The following is a 16,785-nucleotide window of genomic DNA, read 5'->3' on the forward strand; positions in this document are numbered from 1 at the left end:
AATGGAGTCTTGGGCAAAGACGAGAAAAGCCAACGCATATCGCCAAAGTCTTACCCTGCATTCCCGCCAAAGAACAGTGCAGATTATTGAATTCACGTGGTAGAAGGGCTTTTACAAAAAAAACATATTTTTTATATCTTAAAAAATACATCTCCTAGCCTAAGCTTAAATCCTAAAAAACTCTATGTCATGATTTTTTTCTTTGGTTTCTTCAATAGAATAATCCAGTTCAGTTTAGCAGGTTCTGCTAGGTAAAAGTCAAAAAGTTCTTTAGAGTCCTGTCTTGTCTTTTGATTGGCTAGAACCTTTGGCTATACTTAGATCCCGCAGTTAAAAACATCTGCAGAATATTAAAAAAAGATTAGTCATAGGTCATGCTCACTGCGGAAAAAAAGGGTACCACCCTTCCTGCGCACAAACTGCGTCAAACCCCACCCTCTCGCCCTTCTCGCCTTTGTTTGAGACACGCCTGAACAAAAGGAAACGAGAAAATTCTGTAGCTTATTTTTAAAATATGCATTAGAAACACCAAATAATTTTCACTACGATGTGTGCAACAAGTCTAAGATTCACTGGCTTGCTTTTTTTTTCTTGCAAGTCAAATAGGTATTTTCCCACTGATCAATGAAAACCGAGTTTGGGCGATCTTACTTAGACTCATTGTGTCTCAAAGAACCCAGACTCTCGAATTTATCTTGTAATTAACTCTAAAAGAGCCACGGTGGCCCACTGACCTCAAGAATTACAGCTGTATCTCTGCAGTCCATCTGCGGACATTGACCATCTCCTCAACGCAAAGACACGACCCGTCTTACATCTCAGTACTAACCTTGTTATCGGCCAGTGAGTGCAATGTCAAGAGTCAAGATACCATCAAGCTAAGGGAGTCGTTTCCCCAAAAGGTTTCTCAATCTTGTTACCTTCTCCAGTGTCTCTTTCAGCTCCCCAGAGACGTCTTACTCAAACGAGAAAGCGTGGTGCGATAATCAACTTAGAGCTCAGGCAACTGAACCACTTTGTGTGATGAAATGATGTCGTAATGAATATCAATGCAGCAAGGAAAAACTCGCTGTTCTTCGGGACCAAACGGTGCAGGAGTTGGAGGGATTTGTGCGAAGACAGTGGGCGATGGCGGTGGGCGTTTTTCAGGATGAGCATGTTTTCCGTAAGATGAAATAAAGCTGATGGGATGATCTTAATGTGCTGATGATTATGACACATGAATATGCTATCTTACCTTACTTTTTCCAAGCTTTCAGAAGGGCCATCCTAACAGAGATCTTTCAGGAACTGCTACCAAATCATCTATAAACCTTGATTTTGAATAGAAATGTTAGAAAAGACAAACCAGATGTTAAATGCTCTTCTGACTGAAGGTCAAAGCAACCTACCTATCCGGGATTCACTCTAAATAAAATACTCTTCATCTACTTTGGATTTTCCGGACAACTTCTAGCTAAGAAACCCACCTTTGTGTCCCTTGGCCTCAGGTTGCTGTTTGGTGATGAAGACGTCTGGATGATCTGAGTAGTCTTGGGGTCTTCCAGCTTGCTCTACTTGTGAAAGACTGTTCTGACTTCGTCCTCAGCAGCCTTCAAGTCCCCATCTCCTGTGCCCCTCCTTCAAGCTAGGAGGAGTTGGCGACATTCTCTTGGGATAGGTGCTATGGCAATGAAGACTTGGTCAATCTGGGATTGGATACGGGGTTGGTGGAGTTTGGGGTAGGTGGGGGCGGCCGGTTCCGCATTTCATAAATATTAATACATAGTCTGCCCTCTCTAAATGGGTGGATTCTTTAATTTTGTTAGAGGGGGAAGTGCTTTATTCACTTAATGGCTTTTATTAGTGCCCAGTCCTCAACTCTTTCATTAGCTAAAGTGCTGCTATAATTTACAGGGTAAAAGGGGGAGTGGGGTAGAAGCGGTGTCTGGGGAGGGCTGATCCTGCTGTTGCTGGACAGTAGACCTCACGCTCAACCACTGCAGCTTTTACTAAAAAGCATCTGGTTAGTTACATTCAGTCTATAACAAAAAAATCTACTTTTCTGAACCTTCTGGTCTTGTTAAAATTACCTTGACTTTCAAACATTGTCTCAAGACCTTGATTCTCAACATTGCATTGCAACAATTTAAGTACAGTATATAGATTTTGGAAAATCAAATGGTTTTCAGTAGAGAGTGCCAAAACATTTCAGTATTGCCAAGTTAAGCCTTCCAGTTTTTTCTTTCCAGAAAGCTAAATATTTCACACTTCTAGAGAGTAGAGATAAATCAAGGCTGCAAATGTACTACAAATAGCTTTTGTTTGATACGTTATTCGCCAAGTTTGTACATCCCCTGATAAATCACAAGATACGTTGATTTATAATAAAAGAGGGATTGGCTTTGCTCCGATTTTAAGTTTTCATCTTTAAAAAGTTCCATCTATATTCTTTTATTGTCTGAATTGATTTATTCAGGACCACGTAGTTACAGGAATCTGCATTCTTTAAAGCAGTTAAAACAAATAAGAGAAAAATAAAATGCAAAGGTAAAAACACTAAACTCACTGCTGGAATATATAAATTCATCACATGGTTTAGATTTCTATATAGACGGCAAAGTTGATTTTGTTGAAATGGAAAACAAGAAAAATAAGTGATATTTGCTGCGTCGGCAGCACCGCTCGTCTTTGCACGCACTAAAGCAATCGGCTTTATTCGCAGACTTGAATCTGCAGAAACAACATGGCTCCTCCACCCTCCACTGGTGCATGCAGCATACTAACAGCAGTCTCTACCACAGAGCCCATGGCTGATAATAAAAGCTTTATTTTTGCTCTCTGGAGTTTTGTTACTTGCAAACAGCTTGCATCTGATGACCCCCAGAACACATTTGAGTGAATGAACTGATTAACCTGAGTGGCCGTACCCCACAGGAGTGGGTGGGGGAGGAATGGACGCACAGGCCTGAATAACTGGCTTCATCATCAATGCCACATAAATCACTTTTGCTTTCAAACAAGATTTGAAAGAACAGACTGAAATGTTCGCAGTGACACGAGTTCTTCCAACGTCACACTGCAGAAACGCTTTAGTTTCAAATTACATGCATCTTGTGCAAAATGCAGTGGCAGAAGAAATAAGACAAATTCAATTGTATATTTAGATTTTTTATTGAACAGCTTCAGATTGTTAATGCAAGCCTTAACCAACATTCAATATGAACTATTTATGGTGTTAGGTACTGCGGGTACGCCCAAATGTGTCGCATTGATGTCACCGTTACAACAACACAGCAAACAAGTTGACCACATGACAGAGGTGTTTTAATTGACATCTGGTGATATTTGCTGAGCCATGCAGTGATTCAAAACCCAGTTCACTTTTTCACCAACTGGATAACATCTTCATCCTCCATAACATGGTCCTTCCCCACTTTCTGGGGGTTGTGTTTCACAGAGGAGCCCCACACCAGTGCGCTGGAAAAAGAAGAAGAAAAAAAAAAAAGAAAACCATTTATTCTTGGCTAAAATGATCAATTTACTATAGAGTGGCTAACATGGCAAGAAAGCATTTAGGTAAAGACAGAAAATGCCTCTAACTGCATGTGTCACAGTTTGACCAATCATCTCCCTTGAGGACGTTTAATGATCTGAAGCACTAACAGGGAGTGATTGATGGCTCTGCCTCACCCATTAGGAGATGCAGGTAAAACATACTGTAAGGTACAAAACTAAACTCACACATCCTGAAATGTCCAGAAAAATACCAGTTACTGACAATATTTTTTACTATTTAAATTAGGAATGCAGGGTCTAAAAAAAAAAAAAAAAAAAAAAAAAACTTTTCTCAGACCGGGATAATCCAAGTTGTCATATCTGAGTTTTATCTTAAAAATATTACAAATCTGATCATTAACGTGAGTTTTAGCAAAGAGTGAATCAGTGCAGCAAAAGCTCCCCAAATGGGTGATGGGTCCTGCAGGAGTTTTTCAATTTAATTTTATTTACTTTACTGACACCTGCACAGTCTTGAGTGAACAGAACGTGTGCAAATGCAGTGCAGCATGCAGAGTTTGATGGAGAGCGCGGCTATTGCCTTGGATAACGTGCAAATCTTGAAGCTGCTCTGCATGTAAAATGCATCTGCAGGACCATCATTAATCTAACTGTGCTATTATACAGATGCCAGATCTCAGGCTGACTCAGGCAGCACTAATATGACCGCTCTAAACTGTGAAGGATAAAATTACTCTTAAATAGAAAGAGGCAATTGTCACATCAATGTTCACTGATTTTGTTCATTTAGGCAGTTCTATATTTTAAGATCTGTTTGTTTACTTCACTTCAAGCTCATGTTTGAATTATATGTACACTAAGAGTATTTACTGTTTCAATTTAGTATTTAATTGGAACTATATCGGTTAATCTACACCTAAACATATTTTTAAATTAAATTTGCCATTCATAAATATTTGCTTTTATAGTACAATTAGTATACATATCCTTAGGTGTTTCCATTTTCCTTTTATTTCAATATTCTCATTTTATTAGAGCAAAGTCCTTCTAGTCTATAGTATGAAATAAATAGAAGGTAATGCCTCTGATGATGTGTTCAATCATTTACTGCAATAACTTCCTTTTTGCTTATGACATATCCACCGTTTCTGAAATTTGTGATCTTCATAAAAATCCCATAAAATCTATGAAACACACTAAATTAAGTGTTAAATCTGGAGTAACCTGTGTAGTACTTACTACTTTAATTCTTTGATGAGATTTTTGTGAATCTTTAAGCAGAAATCCTCGACCGACAGCCGTCCGTCAGGGAGTACAACAGGAGACGTGTAATCGGGAAGTTGGCCTTTGGGTTTGGTGTAGCTGTAAGTGAGCACATTATCCCAATCGGATTTGAACTCATCAATACATGCAAATATTTCATTTTGCCCACTTCATTCAGAATCCCCACAGAAATACAAACAGAACAAATCAATCCACCCTTACATGCGAACAAGCTTCAGGTAGTCCCACATCTTCTCCAGCAGGTCGTCAAAGTTCCAGCGGTGGTGGGCAGAGATTGGGACGCAGTGGGGCACCTTGTAGATGATGTCCAGCTCCTCGATGGAGATCTGGTCGATTTTGTTCAGCACGTATATGCACGGGATGTAGACCCTGATGAGAAATGATTGGAGTCAGTAAGTACTTGCCTCTGACATTAAATTTGACCAAATGTGAAAGGAGAAAAATAAAAAGCCTGTCTTTACTAACTGCATTCTGCCTTCCACTTAAGTCACGACTTGAAGCAGAGTTTAACGTGACATTTATTTTTAGCAAACCGCAAGATGCAACATATGGCAATGTGTCACTGCTAATTTAATGAAGACAAACTAAAATGGAACAGCACAGTGTGCAGCTCCTCTTTTAAAAATACCAACTTATTGTTCTCTTACGTTGCTGTGCAGATACTTGACCCCACTCTCATTTGCAGCATTGCTTTAGTTCATTAAGTTTTACAGATACTAGTGACCGTACGTTTCAGGTCCACCACAGCTTTTGAAGTTAGAATATTGAGCAGTCCACCAGAACAGGTTTAGTTTTCCTTATTTTAAGGCATTTTCTTTAAATTAGCTGCCTTGTTTGCCTGTAATAATTGTGTTATAATTATTACAGAGTCTTCTCCTAGAAATTATCACATTTACCCCCAACCCCTTCAAAAAAAAAAAATCTGCTATGCAGATGAGATAACTGAAACACAGACTGGCTGCTGCAATTTCTGTGCCTAGTACAGATTTTTGCTGATTTTCATGTGTTTTATTCAACATTTGTCACATAATCCTTTCTCGGAAACCGGCTTTTAAAGAGAGCAAAGCTCCAACACAGAGGTTTAGGTGCAGCTGCACTGCTGTAGACATATCGGTGGACATTTGATTTCAGAGAGCAACAAGCCACACCCAGAGAGACGAGCGACGGAGAGCCCGCTTCAGCAGCTTACCGATTTCCCTCCACCACATCGATGAGGTCATCAGCCGTGACGTCGCTGCGCAGGGTGATGTCGGCGTTGTGGATCTTATACTCGGCCAGGATGCTCTTAACGGTTTCGGAATCGAGCTCACTTTGTGCACACTGACGACAAGGAAAAGACACAGAATAAAAACATTTTAAATTTGCACTGATGAATACTTTTTGTCAGCAAGAGAAGCAAAATAATACGAAAAATAATTTCCCCAAAGCCTCTACTTATTATGGTATTTATTACCTGATCTAATTTTATAAATTGCTTTTTACTGATTTTTTAAAATGATTCCTATTTTGTATATTACTGCATATTTTGACTCTTAATTATTATTGTGGTGACCTATTTTATATGGTAAATTACTTACATTTCTTTTATCAAGTTTATTTTAACCTTTTGCTCTACTAAATGTTTTACTACATGTTTTAGTAACTGTTTTATGCAGACAATCATAAAGCATTTATGACAATACTCCCCTCATGTATAATATTTTGTCATTCAGCATCAACATTTACAGTGTAGAATTGGGTCTGTTCTGGAAACTTGACTTTATCTGTTACTATATTTATTATTGAGCCAGAAAACAGGAACCTGTAACAATGCAACCATCCTCGGTTCCATATAAGAAATCCTGCAGTGCAGCGAGAGACGTACTGTAGCAGTAAAGTTGATGCCTCCTTTGTCCTTCTTCTTGAAACCAATGTTTGGCGGTTGCTTGTTAAGTCGGATGCCAAAGCCCTCCAGCTCATGTTCTATTAGCTTCTTATGAACAAGAGGCTTTAACACATCAAGCACTATCAGGATTAGATTGCAAGTTCGAGCCACTGAGAGAGAAAGGGAGAGAAGGAAAAGAGCAGTTTGTGCTGTAGATGAGGGAATACATTTTATGTCTTCGGTGGACACAATTAAAAATATAAAAAAACAACAATTATATTTCTTTACTGGTGTTAAACAGCTGTAACAGTTCAGTGTTTGCTAGAGTTCATCCTAATGACCGTTATTAAATGCAGCAGTTATGGAGGTATAACGTGAATCAATAAACCAAGCTAACAAAAGATAATCTTTTATGGTATAAAAACACATTTTATATGACAGATGTCCATAAAGGGCAGAGAGAATCAAGTCTTAAAATATTTTTTTTCCTCACTATTCTTTCTTTTTTCATATTTACCCAGACCTTTTTTTCCAGCCTGTACAAGAACCCTGCTAATATTTCAAACAATTTGCATGCATTAACACAAATCTAGGGAAACAGCAAAAAATAATATTTGGATGTTTTTTAAGGTTTCCAACTAATATCAATAATCCCAACAGTACCTGCAATGACCTGCCTGCCTCTGCCCTTGCCGTCCTTGGCTCCCTCAATGATTCCAGGTAGATCCAAAAGCTAAGAAGAAATAATTTAAAAGGGATTTTTTTTTAAATCAACCAGACTTCTGCATATTTTCCCAGACTGTAAAGAAAGAGTAAATTTTTGTACCTGAATTTTTGCACCTTTATACCGAATGACTCCAGGCACTGTTGTAAGGGTGGTGAACTCATACGCTGCAACTTCTGAGTACACACCCGCAAGGTTACTGAGCAGTGTGGACTTTCCTACGGATGGGAAACCAACAAAACCCACTCTGGCATCACCGGTTTTTGCCACGTCAAAGCCTGAAAGTCAGAGAAACATCAGAATATTAACTATATTTTTATGTTTTACAGGAGAGTCACTTTACTCATAAGGAAATAAACCAAGATTTGAGCAGTACTTGGACTAAATCCACAGTATTGAGATATTACCTTCCCCCGTTGCACCACCACTGCCTCCTTTTGGCGTGATCAGCTCCCTCCTCAGCTTTGCTAGACGTGCTTTGAGCAGACCCAAGTGGTGAGCTGTGGCCTTGTTCTTCTGCGTCCTGGCCATCTACAGGAACAGGCGACACTAGTTGGTATTTGAACAGCTATCGTCAAAAGTACATTTATTATGTCTTGGAACCAAAAAAGTAACTTATAAGTAATTTATCAGAACATCCGACTCACTATTTTACAATAATTTGATCTGAAAATATAGAGTTATGTGTACATTTTTGTATGTTATTTCTAAAATGAAGAAAAAAATAACAAAAACAAATTTAAGCAGTAGAAACACATTTCCAATTTTTTTTTTTTTTTTACATAAAATTAATACAGTAGGAAATGTATATCTATGTTAGAACAGGGTAAAGTTCTAGCAAACATGTATAGCGTATACTTTATATTTAGTTGACCACAGCAGGTTCAGCAGATAGAAAATAACTTTTTTCAAATCTAGAAAAGTTGCAAATCTGACCTAAAAAGAAGTTCAAATTTGATTAGATCAAATTTGAACATTTTTTGAGAACACCAAACTTATAGACGATTAAAGACAAAACATCTGCATCACAGCTCAAGCAAAAAATAAACATAATATTAATATTTTGTGAGTGTAAAACATGCAGCTTAAGCTTAAACAAAATTGTACTGCTAAAAACACATGTATTAGATATTAACAGCATATACAGTAACCTCAAATAATTACATTTTTAGCAAAATAAACCGAACACCAACAAGAAATAAAAACATAAATACAACTGAAAAAGAGTCAATAAAAGGTTTACATTAAAACATTATTTCGTCAGGAATTATATTATGTACATATTTGACAGTTTGTCATTCATTTTTTGTTTTGTAATGCTGGACCAATTAAGTCATTATCTCCAAAGATAGCTCATATGTATAATTAATACTGCCTGCAGAGAGTATGTTTTCTCCAACATCAAATAGCCTCCTCTGTTGTTTTTTTTAATTATGTCATTTATTTTGGCAGCTAGTTGAACAGGAGGTTGTTACAAAAACAATATTGGTAGTACTGGAGTGTTAAATTCATAGTATAACTGTAAGTAAAATACAATTATAAATTTATTTTACGTAAAAGCAATAACCGTGAAAAGCCGGGTGGCTAAAACTACTGGTATTAGAATATTTCAGCTACTGCTAACAGCTAACTGTTAGCTAAAACGTGACTAACTCAAACACTCCCATCTGGTAATGTTTATCTTACCTCATTTTCTATCTCCGCTATCTTGGCGAGTATACTCATTATGACTATGTAGCCAGTTCACAATTAACGTCAATTAAATTATTTGTAGAAAATTTACAAATGATTTGGCAACGTTTAGCCGTTTTAGCAAGCACACGCCACAGAACTGCCGCTGTACGAGAATTCACAGCAAATCTCGCGATGTCAAAGGAAGGAGGAGCGCATTACCCGGCTTTTTGGCTGACATGACACTGCTTCACTATTTAGGAATAAACTATTTCATAATAAATTTTTGTCATACTATATATATATATATATATATATATATATATATATATATATATATATATATATATATATATATATATATATATATATATTCAGAGTGCTATTTATTCGAGAAGCACCACAGTTACCTATATCAACATGCAATAAAATCTCATTACAGATGGATCTGGCTTATATTATCTGCAATATACAATATATAGAATAATAATATATGAGTCTCATCCACTCCATGACGGGCTGGCCGCATACAGGAGCACCTTCAGCAAGAGACTCATTTTGCCAAAGTGCACCACAGAGCTCCACAGAAAGTCATTTCTGCCTGTTGCCATCAGGCTCTACAATGCCCAAGTCTGTGCTAATTGATTCAAACTTTTCTGCGCTCATTTATAGGTTATTTATTAATTAATATATTGCATGTGATTGCTTGTTATTTATTTATTTATTTATTTGTTTACATCTAGTCATTTTGAACTTATGACTCTTAGGTAAATATATATATTTTAAAAACTTTGTTTATATTACCTAAGATGGAGGAGCTTTCAACAAATAAGCAATTTCTACTGGTGGATCAATAAAGTATATTCTATTATATTCTATTCTGTTTCAATTCATTTGCAATTCAGCACTTTTTAGGACAGTGCAAGAAAGATCTTAAATCAAAACTTATTTCTATAAGATTGCTCCAAGGCCTTTATCCAGGTCCCTCACCGCCCCCACCAAATAATTTGCAGGCTACTTCACACTCACTATTATTTTATTATTAATATTACTATCACTATTGTAATTTTTTTTTATTTTTATGCTTATTTCTGTATTTATCATCAAAAATAATTTTCCAGAGAACAAAAAAGTCATGGGAATAGAAATTATTTTCACAGGTGTCTATGAAAAATGCAATAAACATTCAACTTAAAATCGGTAGGCCTAACAGCAGCCAATCAGAGTGGAAAAAATATTCTTGTTCTTTGCCATTTTCTAGTTGTTAAATATTCCACAAAATGACCAGATAAAAGATGTACAACATGCCAGTTTAAACTTTTAACTATTTGCAAAACGACTGAGCTCTGCAACATTAAAACATGGATAGAACTGTAACTACATTAATCATAACTCTTCTTCTCTTACCAGTTTCTGGTGGTGCAGCTCTGTGCTGCCTTCAGGAGAATGGGACATCAGAGTACTATTCCATAAAATTTCATCCACATGGCATTTACTGTGCAAACCAGAGCTTTCAGTGGAAAAACAAAAGTTCCAGATCCTTTTAATGCCATACAAATATGAGACAGAAACATGGATTATATATTTATATAGACCTGTCTATTGATTTATAGATTAATAGTTTTACTGGACAGAAATTACAAAGAACAAATCTGGTTCTTAATCAAATCCTAATGCGTCAAATTGAAAGTGTCATGGAGTCATCAGCCTCATGACATTAACACTGACATGAAAAATAATATTGAAGAAATAAATATATCAAATCTAATTAAAACATAAATAAGTGATGTTATTTACTGTTATGGTCTGTAAGATATATTTATTCTCAGTACTAGATGTGGTCTCAACAAACCCATGACATTTCAACAATATTATTTTACCTTTTATCTGGAAATAGTGTCTGTTTATTCTTGCCATACAGTCCTCTGTATTAATTATTGCTCAAAAGGTCTTGCCATACCAGATTATTCCTCTGTATTTACTTTAGTTTCTTAGTTTATTCTTGCATTTTGTTCTTCATTCATTTCCATTTAGTTTCCTTTGATTAGTATTATCCCCTCCTGGTTTATTGCTATGTTCATTTTAGTTTCTTTCCTGTTGCCAGTGGCGGAGCCAGAGGGGAGGCCAGTGCCCCCCCTGTCATCTGATTGGGCCCCCCAGGTTCCTCCCCTGATGATTGACATGTAACAGCACCAGATCATTCCTGTACATTATTTGGAATCATTCTAAGCCAACCTAATATCTAAAGAAGAAAAACAATAATTAATGTATGAAAAGAAAATGTATAAAACTTTATATAAGTTCATGTGATGACATAAATAAATAGATTTTTATCAGGCGCGACACCAGCCTCCTTTATACTCATAACAACAAGCTGATATTCTTCTCCTGGTGTTCAGTTATGCTGCGCTGTGGTGCAACTCAAAGGCTAAAGCACTTCATATCGGTGGTTGTAAAACACCAATAAGTATTTATTGATCCTCCGCAAAAAAGAGAAAAACCGAAGAGGGCCGACAATGTTCGTAGTTTGGAGCAGAGGTGTGCTGGAGTTTTTCGTTGTCCGTCAAAGAAAAAACATTTTATTTCCAATTTGTAGTCATCCAACGAAACATTTATTATTTCTCTGTTAGAACGTTTTTGAAATCAGGTAACAATTCACGAAATGACGTGATTAGAAGACGACAGAACTCTGATCGTTTCCTGATCCCGCATCACTTCCCTCAGCGGGAGAAAAACCAGCAGAAGCAGATCAGCTGCTGGACGCTCCAAAGCCTCTGGTCCGTTAAAGCGTCCAGATCAGAGATGATTCTCTGACAGATATTGTTCTTAGTCTGATTAATAATAAGCTCCACGATGTTCTCTGTGCGTAAAGTTGAAACTGTCTCGCACCAAGTGGTCAACTGCGCTTGATCACAGTCTGGATAGAAACCAGCGGATTGCTTTCTGTTCTTATCAAGACGATGGTGAGGACGGAATCTGACATATTAACACAGTTAAGTTTTTACTGTTTTTAAAACACCATTAACTAAGCAGTGTAACTATATATTGTATATTTATGCGCATTTATTGCCCAGTGGTCTGCGCTTGTTTCTGCCTAAAGGATCTGCACTTTAATTTCTTTCCTCTCTCAACAGTCAGCTGTTATTCCTCTACTTAAACTACAATAAGTAGATCACATTCTCTTTAGGTTTTCTCTGTGTGCTCCAAACTCATTAAATGTAAACTAATTAGAAGCCCGAGCCACCATCAGGCAAATAGTTCTGGTCCAACCCGGACTATTTTTATCTGTCAAATTACCTGTCACAACAGAGCTTCCTAACCAAGGAAGTGTCCATAACTCTTCAACACGATGTCAGCTCCCGGTCAGAAAGACGCATTTAGTTCAGTGTCCATGAGATGAAATTCAGAAAGGATATTTTATTTGATTGATTTTAGTTTCCTCTGCGATGAACTCTTTGCGTAAAGTCTATCATGTCTCCATGTGCGCCAGTCAAAGGTGTTAATTATAACATGTCAAATGACAGAGGGGCTTAAAAAATAACCAAATATTCAGTTTGGTTATTTTTTTAAATTATATATATGTGCACACACACATTTAAAATTTTTTCCCCCCAGAGGTAGTCCTGGCCCCCCCTTGGCCCTCCCAACTTTAAAAGTCTAGCTCTGCCACTGCCTGTTGCTAGATTTATTTTATTGTTCATGACGTTCACCATCAGTAATCTTCACTCACCTGCTGCGCCGCCTAATTGTCATATGTTTCACATCATGTGTTGATTTTTCACTGCTCTGTTTTTATGCCATTTGTTGATTTAAATGCGTTCATTTTTCAGAGGGATACAAAGTGAGGGTATCATGATTTTAGTAATTACATGTTTATAAGAGCGATTTTCTGCCATCCTTCCATGGAAGCGGGCAGCTTTCAAACGGAAATAAAACACTTTTTAATATAAGTTGCTGCTTTGACATGATCAGAGAACTGCCAAAACATATGTACAAAAATACCAGACAAAGTGAATCACAGCAATGTCATCAGCCGATGTAACACTGAACTGACACGGTGAAGCTACCAGTAGCAGGAGAGGAGCTGTGCCAAGAAGCTACAAACACTGAATAGAAGAAGAGCTGCCATCGATACAGTTGCAGCCAAGCATAATGTTACAAAATACAGTTTTAGCAAGTTGCTCAAAGTCTAAACTGGTATTGTTGTGCATATAAGGTATAAAATTTTCCTTCGAACAAACGCCCCCCAAAGGAATCCCAGCGCCCCCCTTTTGTAAAAGTTTCCGCCAGCGCCCCTTGCCGTCCTCTGAACGCCCCCCGGGGGGCGATACCGCCCACGTTGAGAACCGCTTGACTATACAGTAAAGGATATTTGCACGTGAGATGCAAGTTTAGTTTTGTCCACATAATAGAATGTGTAAGAAATTGAGCAAATTTGTCAGGGAACAAATACTTTTTCATTGCACTGTAAACATCTGAACATAGAAACCATCTTTTTAAATCGTCCGACATGTCACACAAGGAAAAACAAAGAAGGACTCAAATTCATCTAATTGGGTATTTTTTATTTGCTTTATCATTTAGGTTGCATACAACAGAATCTCTCATTGGTTTCTACATTGTTAATGTTTGTGGACTGCACATCCGGTTGGTTTATGTTTGAGTGCTGGCCAAGCCGCTGATTTTGCGAGTGACCAGTTTATCTTCTTCATTCTAGAAAGGTTTACATCAGTGGGGTCTTATGCTGAAGTAATACCTAATTAATTAATTTTCCTATCCTTTTGAAAAACTCAGACAAATCATCTCCATTTCAGGTTTCTCCCACCGTATGCCGTTTCTGACTCTTCACCTTTTTTTCCCCCCTGTCGTTTATTTATCGCAAGAGGTGTGCTTGTCCTCATGAAAATATATAAAAATATGTATTTCTTCAGCTTTAAAAGGTAGATAGGGTTTACAGTTGTTGTTCGGCATATTTTGTTGCCCGGCTTGGAAGACAGAGAGCATAGATAACGCAGGAGAGGACAGGAGTTAAGACACAGCAAGACATGGGTGGAATTACTTCGTTTATGATCATTCGGTGCATTTCATTAGACCTCTATAAGTCTAAGTAAATGCATTTTTTTTTATCAAGAACCAATAATAATTATAATTAAAAAACAAAAAACAAAAGAAATTAAATGTGGCTTTGTTGGATTAGACAACACTACAAATTGAGAACTGACAACAATAAACCCATGCCCATACGACTTTTTTTAAAAATGGGTATAGATCTTTAGATCATATGTCAGCCAGCATTGAAGTGCATTCATTAAAAATTAAGTGCAAGTACAGATTTTCGATGCATTCAATTGAGTTGAGGATTAAACTATGTGCAACATCTCCCCCCCTTAAAAATAGTCAGTCTACAGGGGGCACTCTGCAAAGAAAAACCGCTATAGTTGATGCTGTTTTCTAACCTAAAACATACGTGTTTGTTTCCTCATTTCAAGCTTTTTACCTTATCTCTGGGCGACTGTGTGTTGGAGTGCTATTTGCCTGCCGTCTAGAGTCACTTCACTATTTCCGTCATATCGCTGACATGCTCTCTGTCTGGTTTCTCAGCAGTTTCTCAGTTTGCAACTGAGTCAAGCCAGCAGAAGTGCAACGTCCATGAGAAGCACTACTTTAGTGCAATAGTTTCACGCCTGGTAACCTTGACACCTAGAGCTGGCTACCTCTGCATAGAGACGGAGTAGAGTTCCTGTCAGAGCCTGGGGAGGCCTTTTATTACTGAGGGAAGGGCCATTATCTGTGGTATATCACCAGAGCATGGATAACATCATCTTTTGAGGTAATAAAAATAAGAACAGCATGAAGTTATCCGTTAAAACGCGTCGTCCCCAGGAAGTCGGATTCTGTCATCAGAATTTGGGTAATACTTATTGAAACCATAAGGCTTTACAGTAAATGCAACTTGGCCATATGATGGCAAAAGTCTTGAGCGGAGGCGTTCCCCGTTTGGACTCTAGCTGCTCTCCGAGGAGGTCGGCGGCGCCGTAGAGGATGACCTCCTCCGTGACACCGACTGCGAGCGCTCAGGGCTGTGTTTGTCGTAAGGCTGGAGCTGCACTTCCAGGAAGTCCCTGTGCTGCTGGTTGATGACCTGGCTGATGAGTCCAGGAAGAGCTTGCAAGTTAGTCAGTAGGGTTTCCAGCTTTGTTTCCAGCAACGCAATCCTCTTCTCCATGTCCTCCCCTCTCTCGTTCAAGTCTGACACCATGTCATACATGATGTTCTGCGTCTGCAACGGCAGAGAGGAAACACACTTGATGCAATCAGTCTTTCAACTTGTTGCTCATTCTTCACTGCTAACATGTGAAGGGTGTAACATTCGTGAATATATAGATAAAAAAAAAAGGCTTCTTTGACATCCATTTAAATATGTAGTTTATGTTGATTCTGTAAGAAAAGAGGAAAGAAAAAGTTACCAATAATTAAAACATATACTTTGTTAATGCATTTAATTCCAATTTGCAGACTGTACATTAGAAAATACCTAAAAAACAATGCAGAAATTAAAGTGCATTCATTTACCCTAGGTAAAATAATGTAATCTACTGTATGTAACACGCAAAATAGTGTTTCAGCTTCTCCATATTTTAAAAATGAGATTTCAAGGTTATGTCTTCAAGATGTGATTTGTAATTCAAATTGTAGATTTAAATGCTAAACGTCTTTACTGTCAAAAGAAACAAGAAACAAATCTCAAGAGGGCTAAAATTTGAGATTTATGTTACTTTATTTTAAATGTGAACCTTGATACTGTCTGTTCTACTTGGAATGGGCTCCCTTGATAGTTTCTTCTTCTGTTTCTAATTGTTGAATACAGGAAAATTTGACCTGCTGAGACATCCAGTGATTAAAATAGGAACTGCAGCAAAAGCAGTGGACCTTCAAGGGAGAGGTATAAAAGTCAAAGGAACACTTTCCAAGTCCAAATCTTCTCTGGACATCTGGTTTGCAAGGTTATGTCAATGGCTTGAATGTAAATTGAGCCTAAAGCTTCCTGAGGAGTTTTACAAACTATCCGACAGAAGGAAAAAAATGATTACAATAAAAAGACAAGATTTCAGAAATATAACTATAAGTGATGTGTCTGTTAATTACAGTGTGTCCACACTATAAGTAATGCAAAGTCATCCACAACTTAAAGTGCCAAAGTCTCACTATAACCACTTTTAACTTTCTTTCAAAGAAGCTGACCTTAGCCCTCACTGCATTTGGAACCAGGAGAAATAAATGGGAACCCGGATCTAAAACACAATCCAAAAGATGCAACATGCCTGATAACAGTTCTTTTTCTTTGAACCATTGCTTCTGTACATATTTATTATTTTGAATACTTTTGTTTATGTACATTTACCAGTGTATAGTTAATCTAATTTTCCCATCTGGATTTTTGTTTGAACATCTGGATTCCCCGAAACTTTTCCTGGAGCAGATCTTTTGCTCTTCACCTTCTTGCATCTCGTGTGTATTTGAAACATAAGAGATTTTACTGCTAATGTGCAAAATTTGACATTACCGTCTTCTCAAACCACAACTTGGTAAGAAACCGGTTTCGCATGAGTAACCTGAATAAATACCCAATACTAAACTATTTGAATTCTTCTGGTAAAATCCACAGATTTCTATTTATGTGTCAAACAGTTCTCATGATGCAAAACAGTTGTGAGAATATTTGAGTTATTGTTCTGCTGAAATA

At 37.4% G+C, this 16,785-nt stretch overlaps 2 protein-coding genes across 3 annotated transcripts in view; both read right to left on the reverse strand.

The window, feature by feature from the left end:
• Window positions 1–3,134: 3,134 nt before the first annotated feature.
• On the reverse strand, window positions 3,135–9,237 carry drg1 (developmentally regulated GTP binding protein 1). Its single transcript, XM_008424086.2, has 9 exons — window positions 9,057–9,237; window positions 7,778–7,901; window positions 7,473–7,648; window positions 7,310–7,379; window positions 6,647–6,816; window positions 5,972–6,102; window positions 4,984–5,151; window positions 4,738–4,860; window positions 3,135–3,459 (listed from the first exon to the last, which is right to left on the reverse strand). Exons 1-9 carry the CDS (start codon window positions 9,093–9,095, stop codon window positions 3,360–3,362), a joined length of 1,101 nt encoding a protein of 366 aa, XP_008422308.1. The 5' UTR covers window positions 9,096–9,237; the 3' UTR covers window positions 3,135–3,359.
• A 4,348-nt stretch (window positions 9,238–13,585) lies between these two features.
• Window positions 13,586–16,785, reverse strand: part of kcnn2 (potassium calcium-activated channel subfamily N member 2) — a 36,199-nt gene continuing 32,999 nt past the window's right edge. Inside the window, exon 9 of one of the 2 annotated variants that reach the window (XM_008424084.3) lies at window positions 13,586–15,321. In XM_008424084.3, the coding sequence (XP_008422306.2) occupies window positions 15,046–15,321 (276 nt within the window). In that variant the 3' untranslated portion in view covers window positions 13,586–15,045. The remainder of the gene's footprint in view (window positions 15,322–16,785) is intronic. The other variant, XM_008424085.3, reaches the window with a different exon arrangement.

This window comes from Poecilia reticulata, chromosome 12, assembly GCF_904066995.2.
Source record: "Poecilia reticulata chromosome 12, P_reticulata-male-v2, whole genome shotgun sequence".
NCBI classification, from domain to species: Eukaryota; Metazoa; Chordata; class Actinopteri; order Cyprinodontiformes; family Poeciliidae; genus Poecilia; species Poecilia reticulata.

Bases quoted from the DNA above. Each gene is read 5' to 3' on its own strand.
- drg1 (XM_008424086.2), bottom strand. From the start codon at position 9,095: ATGAGTATACTCGCCAAGATAGCGGAGATAGAAAATGAG. The intron at 7,902-9,056 runs GTAAGATAAACA...CTGTTCCTGTAG, and splicing joins TAGCGGAGATAGAAAATGAG to ATGGCCAGGACGCAGAAGAA. The intron at 3,460-4,737 runs GTAAGTACTACA...TTCTTTTTCCAG, and splicing joins CTCATCAAAGAATTAAAGTA to CGCACTGGTGTGGGGCTCCT.